This window comes from Pezoporus wallicus, unplaced genomic scaffold (assembly GCF_028554395.1).
Source record: "Pezoporus wallicus isolate ANWC-B61680 ecotype Strahan unplaced genomic scaffold, APGP_CSIRO_Pwel_v1 contig_6999, whole genome shotgun sequence".
Lineage (NCBI taxonomy): Eukaryota > Metazoa > Chordata > Aves > Psittaciformes > Psittacidae > Pezoporus > Pezoporus wallicus.
In genome coordinates this window covers 2,230,981-2,248,946 of record NW_026640180.1, presented here as the reverse complement: position 1 = coordinate 2,248,946, position 17,966 = coordinate 2,230,981, and the positions used below count along the sequence as shown (strand labels likewise).

The following is a 17,966-nucleotide window of genomic DNA, read 5'->3' as shown; positions in this document are numbered from 1 at the left end:
CTAGTCCCTTCTCTCAAAGCTGCAAATCCATGCTTACTACTCTGCTACTTTTCTCTCCCAATATTACTGTAAATTACTGGAAATTGTTTTTTAAATTTAAAAAATTCAAATTTTTAATTAAAAAAGCTAAACAAACCTAAAACAACAGCGTATCTGTCATATGGGCTTTCTATAGAAATCTGATGTCTTTGGAATTATTGATGATCTCTTTGGTCATGTTTAGGCATCGCACCGGTAAACCGCAGCCAGTACAGTTATTTTGCCCTTTTGTGCTTGTTACTAGTTAAAACCCTTCTACACTGGTGGGAGCAGCTGTAGTATGTAGTTATCTACAAAGCCAGGTAGTTAAAGTGGCAGATTTTGTTCAGTGCTTTGGAAATTCGCCTATTGTTATACTCTTCTTTCAGCTGAAGACAACAGTAGCAAACATAAGTAAAAGGATTTTTAAGTTAAAGTAAGCATAAAAGGACCATTACATTTCCAAACAAGTGTGTTTCCCCCCGGTTCAGTCCTAAACTGTAAGGGCTTTTAGAGTGAACTAGCAAGGTCCCTGCATGCTATTAAGCACATGCGAGAGAGAGATGTGCTTATGTGCCATGACAAATTACTACCACCAGGACTTAAATCAGGAGTGTAAGCACCCTCTCGAGCTAGGCCAAAGCCCCTTGTCATATTGTGCTGTGACTATAATGGACTGATTATTAAAATCTTTCTATTCAGAGGGATCATTAGAGGAATATGATAAAGTATTTGATTAACAGAAGTCCAAGTATGACATACTTTACTGACTTACTACTAGCAGCAGAAAAGAGCCATTTTTAACACCTTGCACATGAACTTAATTTTTTTTTTTTATTTACTTGGCTGGTCATTTAAAGCATCTATTTCTGTTCATCTGCTCTAATTTTATTCTGCATTATCTATTGTTTTATTCAGCAGTTTAAATATTCTGGTTCTATGTAAGTCTCTTCCCTTAGTCAGGAACTGCCGTCTATAATAATAGCAATCAAGGCAGTTCATTCTGACAAATCTATGTCAGAAAAAAAACTGCTGTGACTTTGAAATATTGAAAGTGACTGATAACATAATGTGTGAAGCAGAATAAATGCATACAAATGGAAGTTTTAGCTGAGCAGTCAAAGTATGAACTAAATACAGTGTCAGAGCTCTGCACTGAAAGCTCTACGTGCAGGTGGTTACAATGGCAAATTACCAAATGCACTTTGCAAAAATGTGTTATGAATAAAGTGGCAAGCAGTTTTTCCTTGGCCATGTCCTTTCTTTCTGCCTGCACTTAGTCGTAAAGCAGAATGAAGTCATGTTTAAATAAAAACCCTGGCTCTGGAAAGACCCTTGGTGTTCAGAAAAGCCATTGAAGCTATGACAGCTGGGATCAGGGCCCTGCTTTGTTTTGGGCTAACCTAACCTAATTGGCACTAAACCACATTGTGCAAACAGGAGCCCCCAACATATCCAGCTGGTTCATGTTAGCAAATGTTTCTATCTGTTTTGACCCTGCAAAAATACAGAGCCAAGCTGAGCTTGTCTGGGAGCCTGTTCTGAACCAGGACAAGGCTAAAGACTAAGTCTGTGAGCTATTTCTCTGCCTGGATTGGGCAGAGGCACTGTAATGCCTGCAGCATCTGGATGTGTGCTCCAGTTGCCTACATGCTCGCTTCCCACCACTCGGACCTTTGCAGGCTCTGGTGGAGCCCACTCAGGCCGCATGGTAACTGAAGCACATAGCACAGAAGTTTTCCAAAGCCACTTACGGTTTACACCATGCCAGATAAAAAGTCTTGAGCCTCTCTGCAGCTTACTGCCTTGGTTGCCTTGTCACCACCAAGTCTTCTTGGGGATTTGTGCAGAGGTCCTTAAGACCTCGTGATATCTCCAGAGCATTTTTATCCCAAGGATACTGAGGTCCCATACATCAGAGAGTAAAGGCTTCCCCACACCATCTTCACCTTCCATCTTCACTAATCCAGTCTGTGTTTAGACATACTGGTGATCCTGCTGCAGACACTGTCTGACTTCTCCTCCCGATCTCCACCAGATTGCTCTGGGATGCAGCCTACCCCAAGGGTTTGCTCTGAGACACCGCAGAGAGCTTCTCTGAGTAGTTTCCTTCGACTTCTCACTTTGCTAATCTCCTCCCTGCATGAATCGAGCTGAGCAATAAGGAAGGCTCCACTTATTCACCCCCCCCCCAATCATTCCCAAGCACCCAGATCCTCCCTGTCCTCAGTGCCTCTCATCTCATTCCCTCTGTCCATGCAACTAGCTTTTCCTCTTGTTTGCATCCAATTTCAGCAGGACACCTCTGCTAGAAACCCTGCTACCAGTATTCCTTGGCTCTATGTCCTAGGGACTTTCCACACACTCTTTTTTCCCCTTCCCTATCTCTGATCTTTACTGAAGTCATAAAGTAAAGGCTAGCACCTTTCTTCACCTACTGATGATTCAAGGATGAGTGATAAATAACATACAGGTGTTTTATGGTAGGCTGAGGTAACCACTGTTGCGCAGTTCCATGGATGGAAGCAAAATTCTTATCTCAGGAATGGATAAATCCCTCCAGTTGTCACATCATCAAGTTCACTATTCAACAGAGCATATTTCAACTTTGAAAACAAACTTTATTTTTAGACAAAAGTCTTTCATTTTTATCTGAAAAATAGGACCAGCTGAAGACTATCTTTATGGTACAGCTAAAGGTTAATTACCTTTTAACCCAACAAAATGGGTTAGAAAAGATCTATTACTCTCCCCTGTTTTGCTGCTTTTGCTCATTTTAACTGAAGTAGGTTGATCAGTGTTTTGAACAACTTAGGTCAAGAGTCGAGAATCTCTGGCAGGTAGTGCTGGTATGAGGTAGGCAAGCTTAACCTTTATTTGTGGTTATTATGTTCAGTTATCAAGACAGCTGCATGCCCAGCTCTTTCCTATGTCCAGGGAAAGCTTTGCACTCATTTTCCACCCCACTTAAAAGGCAATGCTACTGCCCAACTGAGTCAGAGTGAGAAGTTAAACCTGTTCCTCTCAAGACTAATGCATACAAATGTAAGATAAGGTAGCCAGAAAGCAAAGAATGTACTACGGGAACATATATGCTAACTGTAAACCTAATCTCTTCTTTAGGAATTCATAAAAAGGCAAGTGCTTGGAGGGAAGCCACTCACTGAGACTTCCAGCTTTACTGTCACTAGATTTATAACCAAGCAGTTTCAAATTCTGCAGCCATGCACTTACTCACTCTATAAAACTTTAAAGCAGACGAACAACAAAGCTTAAAATAAATGCTGCTTCCACATAGTTGGATGAGCAACACTGCACACATGTACTGCACGCATGTTGTGGTATAATATGGTCATTTTACATACCAAGTCTGAGGTGCCTAAAGCTGTAAAGTGGATAGAAAGCAGTAAGAAATAGCTTTCAAAGTGATATCTACTGGCAATTTTCACATTACAGTCAGTTAAGACTGCTTTCATTGGGGTGGTTCATGGGCAATGATGGGTAATTAACATGCATAAACAGCTCACCTGGCTTGCCTTTCTGAAACATTGAATGCAGTACCCTTTCTGAAAGTGATTTTATTCCTAATCATTCCATTGTTTAGGAAAAAGAGAAGACATGAAGCTGTCTTTTTCATGGCACCTCTTCCATTGTGCAACAACTCCATCACCACAGTATCATTTGGACGCAGAGATGCCGTCCCATCGTGAAGCCAGCAGGCAACCCTCTGATTCTCATAGCTCTATGCTATATAAATGCAAGAAGATCAAACGCCTTTCCCTTATGATTTTCTGTCTCATGTTTCATCCCAGTGCTGCTACTTCAGGATCATTCAACTTACCCCATCAATTAATATATTATGGTATATTTAAAAAGTCCACTAATCTGCCTGCTGCCTTTATATGTTTTCATGAATTAATTCTCCATTATGTGCATGTTACAAACTTTGGACCTGCTGTGGAAACTTTTAACCCACCTCATCAGTTAATATTACAACAGATTAAAAAGTTGCTGAAGTCTGTGTTTCTGTAGCATCTCCATCTCTCTCAACTTCTAACCATGAATTTACTGTGAGACCTGCAAGCACCAGATGCACACCACTGGCAGTCAATAAACCCATTTGTCCTGCCCTTGTAACACAACGTGTGGAAGCCACAGCTTCTCTGTCGTCCTACAGCCAGCGGCCCCTGCTAGCCAGTGAGATGTGAATGGATAGTAAAGTGAGAAACAATTCTGATGTCAGTGCAGGAATCTTCAAAACCTCCAGCTCTGCATTAGGCCATTAGTGGGAACTGGATGCAAAAGGACATCCTTAGGGAAAACTATTGGCAATGTGCTCATACAGGATTACAGGACACTGTAAGCTTAGATCAGACAGTTGTGGGCTTAGTGGAAAGAAGAAGAGAGAATAGTGGTGGGACAAAACGTTCTGCTAGGGCTTTATGTGAAGTAATGGATACCACTATTAAAAATCAGAATGAAGCTACGTGTTTTCTCATAATCCATTGGAGGTTACAGGACTTCAGCCTGGATTTGGCATCCTGGGAATGAACTCTGCAGAATGCAGAAGCAGGCAGCTGTCTGTCTGAGAAGCACTTCCACAAGGTGAGTTTCCTGGCATGAAGGCCAGTTACAGATCATATTTGAGGTCTTCAGTCAGGAAAAGGGAAGGTGGATGTGCTTTGAGGCCTATGGCCTGTGCAGTTCCCAGTTGCACCCCTTTGAATGTAAAGTAGACAGAAAAAAAAAAAGGATAAACTGTGTTATTTTAGATAGCCAAGAAATATTACATTGGTATGTTACTACAGGGTATTTATTTAGGATCCTGGTTATCTAAGAAACTGTCTTTTTATTATGTGCTACTCTGAAGTTAAGGCTTTTATTAACAGTGCCTATATCTGAATCAGTTAGGACTGGATACTCATGACAGATTGCTCAGAAATCTGGAATTAATTTTGATTATTTTTTTCCTCTCACTAATGTAATTTGAGTTACATGAACTTGTGACATGATCTAAAGGCAGCTTCTAAGAATTAAAGTTTTTTACTTAAATTCAGGAGTTTGCTTCAAGTTCAATAATTCTCCCAACCTGCAGTTTTCTTATTTTCTGGAATAATAAGAAAAAGATTCATTGGGTGGGGATTTTACTGGCTTCTCTCCTGTGTTTTTCAGAATGTTATATATACAGCTCAGAACAGTATTTAAATTCTAAGCAAATAACCAAAGCAAAGTGAAGTTGAGCTCTTAATAATGCATCCACCATTCTGCAGATGATCACTGTATTTAATAATGAAAAATCCAACTAGACCATTATTGTCAGTCCTCTGCAGGGTTAGGATGTTACCCAAAACACTGATTTTCCCCATAGCTGGTAAAAGATAAATCAGTGAGTAAGGAACACTCCCTCTTGGGTTTTCATTGAGAAAAAAAAAACACCAAAATCCCTAAAACCCAGGCTGGGGGCGAATCCCCTCAAAGAAAGGAGTACACAGTCCCAAGGACTCAGAAAAAGAAATCAAAGTAGTTAGGAAGGAAGTAATTTTCTTTGCACGGGAGTCTTTGGATGTCATTGACCTCCAAGACACTGAAAGAAAATCTCAGGAGAGAGAATTAATAGCAAGGAGACAGGAAGAACATATATTTATGACTGAGGGCAGGAACTTTCTAAAACTCAGGGTTTTGCTGATGAGATAAAAAAAGGACAAGAGAAAATCCATACCATTTATTTAAAGCATATAGCTTCTGATTCGCAAGGGAAAGTCTGAAATGCTACACGACGGCTCTCTTCTTTGCCTCCAAAGCTTTGGACATCTGAAAGGGCAACACTTGATGCTAGTGAGGTGTCTTCGGGGTTGCCATATGGAAATAACTATAAGTATCTATTTCTTCCCTCCAACCTCCAGGACAGAAAGACGTGACTGGCTTCTCTAGCAGTAACACAAATTCTTTGCTACCTTTTGTGATTTATACCAAATTCAATAGCTTCTGCTGAAGCCATATGGTAGTTGTACCTTCCATACATTATTCCATCACATGCCCCACCTCTCACAGATGAGGTATGCAACTGCTGCTGCTTCTTTTGGCACACAGACAACTTTAAGTGTCCGTAAGCTCGTACTTGGGCAGGGTGAATGCCATTTGGGGCAACTCAACTGATGGACAACAAGCAAGAGTCCCATTCTGTGAGCTCTGAGGGCTATCTTGCCCTTTTTTTTTTTTTAATATTGTCACTGTTTCCTTTTATTTCAAAGTGAAGTCTTAGGGGCAGAATGCACATGAATTACATTCTCACTGGGAGATGAGGAAGGCAAAACAACTACAGCTTGCTTTTTCAATAGTACTGGGTGTTGACAGCTTCTAGTTAGTTAACTGGAGATTTGGCTGCTGGCCTCTGATAAGTGTGAACTTAGTGTTTCCTCTCCCTCTGCCTCTAACGCACTGCGTGGCCAGGACTGTAGTGCAGAAGAAGAGAGAACCAGCAGAAGCAGCAGGGACATAAGCAGGATCCAAGCGCTTTGCTGCTGCCTCCTCCTTGACCCCCACCAAAGCCAGCCACCAGTGCAGTGCCCAAGCCATTGCTCCTGCACTGTAGGAAGCACAGACATCCTATGAAACACTCTGAAAGAAGGCTGCAATTAAATTTATACCTCCCAGGGGTGCAATGGAAGTTTCAGAGTTTAGGGCTGAAAAGACTTCCTAACAGGTGTCAAATTTAGTGTCAGTATGCAGTTCCTCATGAACTAAGTGACACATCCTCTTCGAACTCTCCTAGTAAATTTGGCAGTTCCATTATTACAGCCCCTGTCATTACCTGGAAAGAAAAATACATACTGAGAGAAAACTTACACTCTGCCTGGATGCTGCTGGTGCTCAGAAGGTTAAGTCTTAGTGGCAAAGAAAAGGGGACAGCAATCTACCTGGGCATATCAGCTGGCTGCGTAATGGCATAGCCAGACATGTTCCTTAAGATCTGCAACGTGAATAAAATCATCAGGATGTTGTGACAGGTCCATCATTCAGATGTTACCCACATTATTTTCTATATTGCTGTGCTACAGTCACACGTCTATTTTCAGGATGGACTTGAAGTGTCTGTTTTCAGAGAGAGCACTAGTCAGTGGTCACAGGCTGGACAGTGGGATCCCAGCTGGCCACTTTGCCATGCCAATACAGCAAGAAGCCAGTCTCATTCTGCATTCAGACCACTCACTGCTGCTTATGTCTTCGTTGTGGCCTAGAGGAGATTTTCTGCATGTGAAGAAGAAAGGGCGCAAAGACCGGATTCTTTACAGTGCTTTCAGTTTGTTACCCTTCTTCACTAAACTGTACCTGCACAAAATGCTTTTCTGAAGGCATACTGATATTGCACTTTGAAAGGTATAACTTTTCTCATCAAAAACATCTTGTTCATCCCCAAAATGATAGATTTGCTTGAGTCTAATTTTCTTGATTTTCCTTGGGAAGAATAATCATGAACAGGGTTTCATCTTCTGTGATATGGCTAGAATTAATTTCTTTAAAGCCCAGCAAATGTATGCGGAGTTTCTAAGTGATGTGCATTTTGCCGCACACTCCACTAATATTTCACTATACCAAAACTTGTAAGAATAATTCTGATTTTAAATTGAATCACTTCAAATATGTGGGAGCACTCACTCTTCTCTCTAAAGGGTACAGACATCACCTTACACTTGTAAAATTATAAACAGAATATGAACCAATACAAGCAAATGTACCTCAATGGCAGTATATTCTTTTACCATACTTGCTTAATTGTATCAATTTAAAATCACGTATATATTGAACCTTTGGTGTTAATTTAGCTGTAGCCTTATGAGCATTTTCACTTTCTGGTTCCTTGGTAACTGGAGGCTCATTCTGTACTGGTAGGACACGCAAATACATGAGTTCTAGCCAGCAGCAACACTTTGAGGCTGGGAGCAGGGTGGCTGTCAGCACTGGCTCCACAGCATGCTCAGGGTACCGCATCTTGTGTTCTTCTTCAGTGTGGTGGGTACCAGACAACCAGGAGGTCATCAGCTGCAGTCCCACATCCCTAACACAGGTACTACACAGGTAGATGGCCACTGGGACCATCACCACAGCTTTGGTTCTCCCCATGTTCTCAGTTGTTTCAGGCTTCTTTTTTCGCACCACTTAAACTGCCTGTGGTATAAAGGGGCACGCCATCACCATGAGTTATGGGAGGAAATACCATGAGGGAACTTAATTTTTGCAAGGCAATGGAAGTGTTTTGATGGCATCCCTGAATCTCAAACTGATTGCAGGTTTAATACCTTTCTTAAGTAGCCTAACTGACGGGTAAACTCCCATAGAGACTTGAATACTTAACAGAGGTGAATACTATTGCAGTCCCCAAAGGCAACAGCATTTTGTATGTATTAATCCCCTGGAGAACAACATAGCAGACATCCCAAACATAAAACTGTTTTTGGAAATCCTGAATGCTTAAGCAACTTCACTACAGTGTTATCCCGACTACAGCTCACACCCCATAGCACTGTAGATACACGGTGGGTGCTTATACCTCTCTATCGCTTTTCCTGCTTCTCTGGGAGTTGCCTGAATGTTTGGAAAAGGTAATGAAAAGCCTTAAGCTCATGCCCATGCTTCCTGCGCTGAGACCAAAATCTTCAGTAAGCTTGCCAGACCTTTTACAGCGGCACCCTAGGGATTTAATACTGTACAGCTTACGGGTTTATACGAAATTTCATAAAAGAGAAGCCCTGTATTTTCACATGAATATATTTATTTTGGGAAAGATCAGGAAATGCCAATATATTTCAAACCAGTTCCCTACTGCATTAAAGAATGTGAAATATTCATGTGAACATTTGCGAGTCCTATATAGTGAAATCTGTTTCCCCCTTTATTTAGCATGCAGGCTGCAGCAGCTGAAGGTTGTTCATATTTTTCATTAGGAAGAAAAGTTAAGGATGATTTGTGAAAACCACATGGAAGTAATCATAGGGAACAGTACTGAAGGGTTTTTGGAACAAAACCTTGTAAGCTACCTTGTAAGAATGCTCTTTCATGTGTTTCTTATATGGTGTTTCACAGCTTCAGACCGTAAATCTCTATGGACATAATTAGAAGTGCAATATAATATGCTTTTATAATACGGAAATAAAGATTTAAGTGGTAGCGCACACATTTTCAGAATATATATCTTGGGCTCTCTAAATTCTCCAGTAAGTAGCAAATTCCAGTTTCTCTGTTCAACCATTACTCTTGATAATGTTATGAGTTACTTTCTCATCAGCGCTAAGTTTTGTGTATCCATCCAGACCCTGCTGTGGCCCAATATCTCACAAATAATCTCTTTCTTTATCCACCTGAATTCTGATAACTATAGCAGGAAATGGAAAATGAGGAACTCTAAATGCCTATGATCCCCAATTCCACCAGGGAAAGCATCTGGCCTTGGGAATTCATTTAAGTCTCCTTATGCTATGGCCTCCCTAAGCATTAAATGGAAATGACATTTACTTTCCACTGAGAGATGCTAATATTTAAATATTCCTTGAAGATCTTCAGATAAAGAGAGCTATATATGTGCAATTTTTTATGCTTCTTTCTGCTTTCCTACAGCTTCAAGATACAATAATGCACTGACATGCTGAAATTTTGTTACAAACCAAAATTGTACTTGGAAATGTCAGGCCTGCACAGACCAATGATCAAGTAGTTCCCCAAAACAGTGCATCAACAGCCTCTCCAGGTACCGAATTCTATGACAAAGAAGGTAACTGCTTACCAGAACCAGCCATAACCATTTCCCCCATGTACAATAACAATAACAAGTATATAAATGATGCCAGAAGCAGTCCCTAAGGGGTGGTTTGGATGCATTCACCTTCACTTGGAGAGCAGTGGTGGCAGGGATGAAGAATGCTTATCTGCGTGGACATGAGCCATGCTCTGCCACTTGGCAGGCTTGCTGTATTTAGTAATAAAGTCACAGCCTATGAAACTCCCCTGTGTGTTCAGATTTTTGTACTCAGGCTTACACAGGTCACACTCTGAAGGGTCTGACTTAACACCTTCACCAGCACCGGAGATCTCTGAAAGCACTTTTTAGAATGATTATGGGAAGAAATTTTACTCCTTTGTTTTGCATGGAGACCCTGAACATTACAGAGACAGAGATTTTTAGCAGAGCCAGCCTGATCATAGCTGGCATATAAAAGTATTAAAGTATTCAGTAAATAATTGCCTATAAAGCTAATTGTAACATATATATTATATATGTTTCATAAAAATTATTTTTTTCATTGATCCTATGAGAGTTTGTATTATGTTACTACATCACCACAAAATTCAACCAAACCACTCCCAACATAGAACAAAGAATTCGAGCCTTCTCTCTTCATGCAGTATGTGTGAGCAGTGGATCCTTTGAGTCTGCATACTGTTACTTATTGACTGCTTTCCCTCTACTTCATCTTGTGTACTGAAGGCAAATGCAATAGCCTGAATGAAGCATATTCTTAAGATGGTTCATGTTTATTATAGCAACCACACAAAAAAGAAATTGCATCACAGCAACTGTCAAATTTTGTTACATGCCTCTAACACAAACCATTAGAAACTGGGTTGAGAGAACAGGTGCAGAATGGAAAATGATCATGAGATTAGCCCACATTTTGTAAAAAACAGACTGGAGATATGACACTTTTTAAATGTTTGTTTTTCACATTTCACAGACATCCTGATTTAGGAATCAATACCGGAGTGATACACAAATATTGCAAAGGCACAATAAATAACCTCGTAGAAACACAATACCAGAAACATCTTGAGATCTCACTGTGGTAGCCCAAGAGACAGATTAGGAGTGGGATAAGCATCTAAGCTTTTGGGTACTAGTAGGGGTCTTTTCACTGAAACATCAGATTTTTCTTGTACATCCCCTTCAGGTTTCCTATCAGAGTCCCAATTTACTTTTTTCTTTAAGAAACAGCTTCTGTTGAATTATGCTGTCCCTCTATAACAAATGATTCAACTCTTTCCTCATTTTCCTGCTAATGAAGTTTAGCCTAGCTCATTAATGTTTTCCAAATGAAACAAGAACAATTCAAATTAGAGCAGTACAAAGTATTTTTAATGCAGTTTCTAGAAAAGTGACTAATCCTATGTCTCTGAGGAAATGAATGCCTATGTAAGAAATGAAATGGATTGCAAGCACAAGATGTTTCCCTTTGTGGAAAATTAAATTAAAAGAAGCTTCCAGAGCTAAGAAAGACCATCCCTTAGGACCTGCTCCTCCTTCTCCAAGCCCCTTACCTTTGTGAGAAGACATCTCGGTAGGGGCTGCCGTGCTGCAGTGCGATCCCGTATCCTCTGTCTGCCACAGTGTTCCCGACCGTGTAAAAAGAGCAGTCTGCGTCATTGATGGCCACATACTCCAGTACCGCTGCATCCCATACAAAGGCATAGTTCCCATGTTTCACCTGTAGTAAACAGAAGAAGAGCTCAGACTATGGACTGTCCAGTCTAAAAGGAGGTTGGTGTATCTAAGAACACGGCAGTTTCTGCACAGTCTCTTCTTTAAAAGAAGTGAAGTTTGGGTGCCCAACAGCTGTCAGCACAAAAAGTGCTGCAGAGCTGCTTTGGCCAAGCACTTCTGCAGAATGTGATCTGAAAACAACAAGGCGTCAGTGAAATAGCGCCATGCAGATCTGTGCTATCATTCTTCAAGAAACAAAGGAAACATCAGGCTCCTTCTATCAATGCTAAATTCCACCCAAATCTCCCTTAAAGCTTTTTTCTTTCAGCTGTAAACCTAACCATATAGAGGAAGGTAGATATTCACATTGGGGAGAACAGTGGGACGGTAGGCATGGCTATCCAGATGGAAGACCACCATTCAAAATGACCCACGTTTCAGTCATGCTTCAGGTTGCCAGAAGTGTCATGAATTTCTCTCTTGGGCTCTATGAATGATTGTGGGCAAGATCAGGACAACTGTATTTTCTGGAATTATTTTTCTCAGCATGAAGGATTTTCACATGTCTTTTTGTACATGGACTTTCTGTACAGCAAGTTCATGGAAGCAATTTTAAATGTTTTACTGAGATATATACACAGAACAACTTCTTGTATTGAAAAGCTTTTAAAGGAACATTTTGCTACCTGTTCACATTTGAAACAAATCCAGATTTTTCTTTTCATTTAAACAGGATGTATTTCAGCATAGTGTAATTGCAGCATTTATTCATAAGCAAGCTTTTAAAACAGAAATTCAGTCTAAACAAATCCTTCCCTATTTCAGTGGATTTCTACTTTCCAGTCAAATCACGCTTTTTTCCGAAAGAAATAATAAATTCTAGTTGCTCTACCAGATCTTTTACAGTTTTCTGTTCTGCTGGTCTCTATGTCAGACCTGCAGAACCACATTGTTTCTTTCTTGACCCTCTGCTTGGCTTCACTCAGTGCTTTCCTGATGCCATATTAGCCAGCTAAGCTGTAAAACTAGACTGAACCCATTGACTTTGTACATCTAAAGGGAATAAATATGTGACAGCTAAGTGAAAAGTAAACAAAATGCAAAAAGGACATCTGGGGCCAGGCAATCCAGAGAGAATTTAAAACCAACTCAGCATATCAAAATAAGCAATGTCAGTACATCATTTAGATTAGTCTTTGACAATGTAGATTATGTTTTTAAAGACTGTTTACATATAAAAGTTACTGAAGCAAGGCACACCGGCTGCTTGCTCACAAGATGTAGTGCACAACGAACAAATTGCATTTGGGACACTTTCCTTTTCACTGCAGGCCTGGGAAAGGAGTATTTTTGTTTTCCATTCATAGGCATGATACAGGGAGGATTTGTACAGATTTTGGAGCAGAAAGGGAGCACTATTATCTGCGGACTCCACAGGAATGGCAAGATAAAGAAAATTCTTTTCAAAATACACACACACCAATGCAGGATTGGGTCAGTTTAATCTTCTGGGTCTGAAAGTGGTCAATAGTTGGGGTTTTTTTTTGGCCTCTCAGAGGCGGTTTAGGTCTATCTAAAAGGCCAGCAAATAAGGGATAGAAGTAAACTTGCTGTTAACAAACAATCCGACTTGTATGCTTGTCTAACAGGCACTGCAATTCACAGAGCTCTTCCTAGCTTAGGTTATTCTGATCTTCCTACAGGCACCACTTGGCTGAGAAATTGGTAACACAACTAAGAAGAAAAGCCCTTCCTAGGAGCATTGAAAAGGATAGTGACTCAGCCTGAAAAAGAATCATGATGTGCAGACAGCAAGGGAGGGAAATAGGAAAAAAAAGCTCAGAAGAGGGGAAATGAATCCTGAGGAGGATCAGATGGACCTTTCAAACAAAGGCATTAAGGAAAATTGGGGTTCAAAAAGACAAGTAATTTTACATGCAGGGAGATAACCTTTGAGGTGACGGCAAGAGCGGAGGGTTATGTTTTGAAACCTGCTTTTGTCCTAACCCACCCTTTTAGCATCCTAGGGCACTGAATTTACCTAAATACGTGTAAAGAGACTTATCAGCTGCTCAACTGGTCAGGAAAAATTCTCTTGATTTGTCTGCTTGGCTGTAAAACAACTCACAGTGAGAATATATAAAAGTGGTAAAGGCATTTACTGACAATAATATCTGTGATGAAGTGGTGTATAAAAGATCCTTAGAGCAGACCCGGTAACATCACAGTTCAGGTTCCCACAAAGATATTGTGTTTCATAGATAAAATCACAGTGAGCTTCTGTTAAAGCACATGGGGCAGGAAAGGGATTGAAGAGCCAGAAAGGATAATTCCAGCCATTTACATTCGTTACGTGATTGTTCCATGCCATAAAATATATCATTTTTAGTATTTTGCCCTATCTATTTACAAATCTAGGGAATTCAAATCCATGGAGCAAACCTAAGATGCAACTGTTGTGCTTGCAGTCACTTTCTTTATGGAACTGCTCCTCAGTCTGACAGTTTTAGTTGCTATTCAGTGTATTTATTTGTACTACATCTTATAAAAAATAACTTTCATGATATTTTTCCTTTTTCAGTTCTAAATACTCTCACTTTCGGGCTGACACTTTACAATTCCTGATGAAACTTTCTGTTACTTAGCTGAGCTTTCTTTAATCTTTTCTTCCAAATCTCTCATTTCAGTCCTCCCATTAGCAGTGACACTACTTTTGAACTACCTCCAATTCTTAATTTTTATGCACGAGAAAAACACCTGTCTCACTAAGAGAGAATTAGTTATCTGGCAGCTCAGGGGGCACATGATTCCCTTTCTAGCATACCCTTCTGCTGAGATTCACAGTCTAAACTGTCTGCCCATCGATCTTTCACGCAGCTTAAGGTGGGGTTTTGCCTAAAGATTTAAGAATATAATTTTGCTAGAGTATAGCATGTCTGGAGCCCTGATGACATTTCACACATTTGTACCTACAAATATGGGGTAACTATACTATGAAAAGGGGGGATGATGCTCCTTGTGAAAGGAGAAGGGAATTTCAGAACAAAATGTCAAGCCCCCACATCCTTCCTTCTCTCCCTTTTACTATGAGAAGCACGTATTTTGTAGCATTGCAATAGCTGTGGTGAAGACTTCCACTTCAGCCCTCAAAACGAATAGCAAAAAGTCTAGCTCTGCATTATAAGAAAAAGTTAAGGAGCTTACAGGCAGTCCATTATGGGGAATAAATGAAAGCAAAAGCTCCTTGGGAAAAGAAATGGTTCTTTGTAATACGCATCTTACTACTTGCCAAAGATCTGCATCCCTGATTCTACATTTCCACATAGCAGATTTAAATTTTGTGTTGAGATAATAACATTTCCGGATGGTGACAAATCTGCATGCTGTTCACATACCACCGTGCAGCCCAGGATCACCAGGGAAGCATTTGTAGGAGGGCAGCGTATTATCATTTAGCAGCAACCCCAGCTTTCCAGTCCACCAGGGCACGGAGAGCTGACACTTCAGTCTCCTTCCATGTGGCATCCTGCCTATCAGTATGACAGAGGCTAAAAAGGTTTTTGGAGTATCTGATTACTATAACCATAGAAAAAATGAAAAAAAAACCCTATATAACAATAAAAATTACAGACAAAATCGAACCTCTTGGTTGTTCACCATGGTATTTTGAACTCATGTGCCACACCGGTCATTAAGTGAAACTGGGAGGTACGGTACCAGACAGAAATGCTTGACTTTGGTTTTGTGAGCAATTCCAATGGAGTTACTGTAAAAAGAGTTGTTACATAGAATAGGGGCCACCAGCAATTTTTTCTATCACTGCACATTTATGAGATTTTTATTTACTGAAGCCCTGCCTGTATATATTAGTCAAAATTCACCTTTGATGATTCCACCAAAACCCAGTTAAGTTATACCAGGAAATCATTTAAAGCCATTACACTGTTGCATATGCACATATTTTATGCCAACAAGGATGTGGATAATATTTCTTCTTACAGTTAATCCATTCATGCAGAGTACACTGAATAATGTACTTATGTACAATTCCAGCATTCCAAACCCACATTTCTAGGTCTAGAAAATTATAAAGTTCAGAAAAAAATAACTGTAAGTGAACATCAACTACTGCAACATTTCATACTTGAATTTTTTGACAATATCTTTTCTGTATTTTAAATTCGTCTTTAAATGAAATACAAAGAATCCTCATGAAAGAAAAAATATACACAATAGGCTGTAGGTTAAACAAAGCTGGCTCCTTTTTTTTTCCTTGAGACCTCTCAAATATTTAATCATACCTGTTATAAAAACAGTGCAACTTTTAAGACCAGGGAAATCTTAAGTTTCAACTGGTTAAAATGATATTAATTTCCTAGGAGAAAATTATTAATCATGCTAATGAAGCAAATGAAGCACATTTTCTGAATACCCCGTGCCTACACTCAGGTGGCAGAGTGCTGATGCTTTTTTCTATTCATTTCCACTAGAATCAGGTGCCATCCTTTCCCTCTGTCTGCTGTATACCTTTCCCTGCTCACAAAGCTGTCAGTTGTATTTTAGCCAAGAACACATGAACAGCATAGCAGCAGCAACCCCAGCTCTGACCTAAAACTTGTCAAGGACACTGATTAATCACCTACTCCAGACAGCACTTACGTTCTCCAGTACGGACCATTCCACTGCACTGACTACACAGGGGAAAAATACCATTCAATGCTGCTAGCCCTATGACTATCAGTGTGGACCTGAGGCTTTAGCATATATAAATACAGAAACTATATTTCTGACATAATCTTTGAATATTCAACAAGCATGGAGTAGCTGCAGCCTGCAGAGGGCTGTACTCCGTTCTGCAAACCAGCCTGGCTAAGACTGCTATTACATGTGGAATGAAGCAGAGGGAACAAGATTGAATGAACATTTACAAATATTCAAGTGAGAGCTAATATACATAATGTGGATATTGTACTTCAAAATAGGAAAAGGCAAAGATAAAACTTGTGGTGGAAGCTTTAATCTTGATTTCTGTGTTGTCAGATGTTGCCAAACAACTTGACAGCATTCACAACAGAGGTATTTTTTTTTCAGCAGAAGGGAATAGAAACACATGTATCTCAATAATCCTCTTACAAGAGGCCAGTGAAGTTGCTGTTTATCAGAATGAAGCAGAATTCAGATCTTCTGCCTTTTGAGAAATTCCCATTTGCTGATTCGTTTTCCTCCAGGGACAAAGATTTCAAGCCGTGGTTTTGTTCACAAAAGGCACAATTCTGGCTAACTCCTATTTGGATCCCAATGAAACAAAATCTCACATTTCAGCTTTGTTGCATAAACCCCCCTAATTTACAGTTCTCTCAAACCTAAACTTTCTGTAGTTTTGAAGTACCATTTTGGAGCTTCTTGCCCCACACACCTTTGCAGGCCAGCACTTGTGGCTGACCTGTGTAACTTCAGAGTGAAATGCAGTCACGCGATCACGGAGACAGAATACAAATCTGACCGACAGCTCTCTGCGGTGCATGACAGGAGCTGAATTCCCATGGTGGTATTAAAGCACAGAATGAATATACCTATACACATAAACTTCTATTCAGTCATCAAGGCAAACATCTAATTAAATAATAATAACCCCTTAGGATGTCATTTTGCAGGGTGTATAGAAAGCTTTTTAAATTCAAGGGGCACTATCTGACAAACATCGAAACTTATTCTTTGTACTTATTAAAATAGAATAGTGCAAAGTAATTTCTAAAAGCATTATTAAGCTGGTGCCCAGGAGTGCACGGCAGCAGGAAATGAAACACGAGAAAGCTTAGGGGAAGAAAGAAGAGGTTAGAAATCCCAGCCTCATCTCTTCTTCAGTATGAAGTTTATCTTTCATTACATTGTCATATCAGCTTCAGTTCCATGCCTATTTGCTCAGACAAAGCTTCACCAGGAAAAGCATTAATTCCTCATATGTACCCTGCCACCAGCTTCTTGAGAAAAGCCTCATGATCACGTGTTTGCCTGACACACTCAGCAGACTTTGAATAATTCATCTGGAATTAGAAGAATTACAAAGGTATGACAGCTCTGTAATGAGAGGGTGCCTTTGTTTTAGAATTTTCCTAGTGTTCAGTGCAATCACATCTTGCACTGTAATTAAATGCATCTTGTAAGCTACAAGAAAGAAAAGATGCAGAGCAAGACAGAGAGGAGGCCAATCAAAGGCACAATTTCTGAGGGAGGTGGGAGAACAGAGCCAGCTGTTTCTCCAGGTAATCACAGAAAAGCATGAAAAAGGCAGCAGATCACGCTGATCACTGACATGCAGCTGAACCACAGGTTCATTACAGCTAACACTGATTGCAGATGGAATAAGAAGCAGGAGAAAAAAAAAATCATTAAAAAAAACATCTCAGCAAAGCAGACCTTTGAAAGGCAAGATTTCTTTTTTTTTTTTAATGCCAGTTTCTCTTTTTTTAATGACAAC

The 17,966-nt window shown here is 40.0% G+C and overlaps 1 protein-coding gene across 2 annotated transcripts in view; it reads right to left on the bottom strand.

The window, feature by feature from the left end:
• Nucleotides 1-17,966, bottom strand: part of GRID2 (glutamate ionotropic receptor delta type subunit 2) — a 914,338-nt gene that overhangs the window by 245,812 nt on the left and 650,560 nt on the right. For both annotated transcript variants that reach the window (XM_057417982.1, XM_057417981.1), the window contains exon 14: nt 11,326-11,492. In XM_057417982.1, coding sequence (XP_057273965.1) covers nt 11,326-11,492 — 167 coding nt within the window. The remainder of the gene's footprint in view (nt 1-11,325; nt 11,493-17,966) is intronic.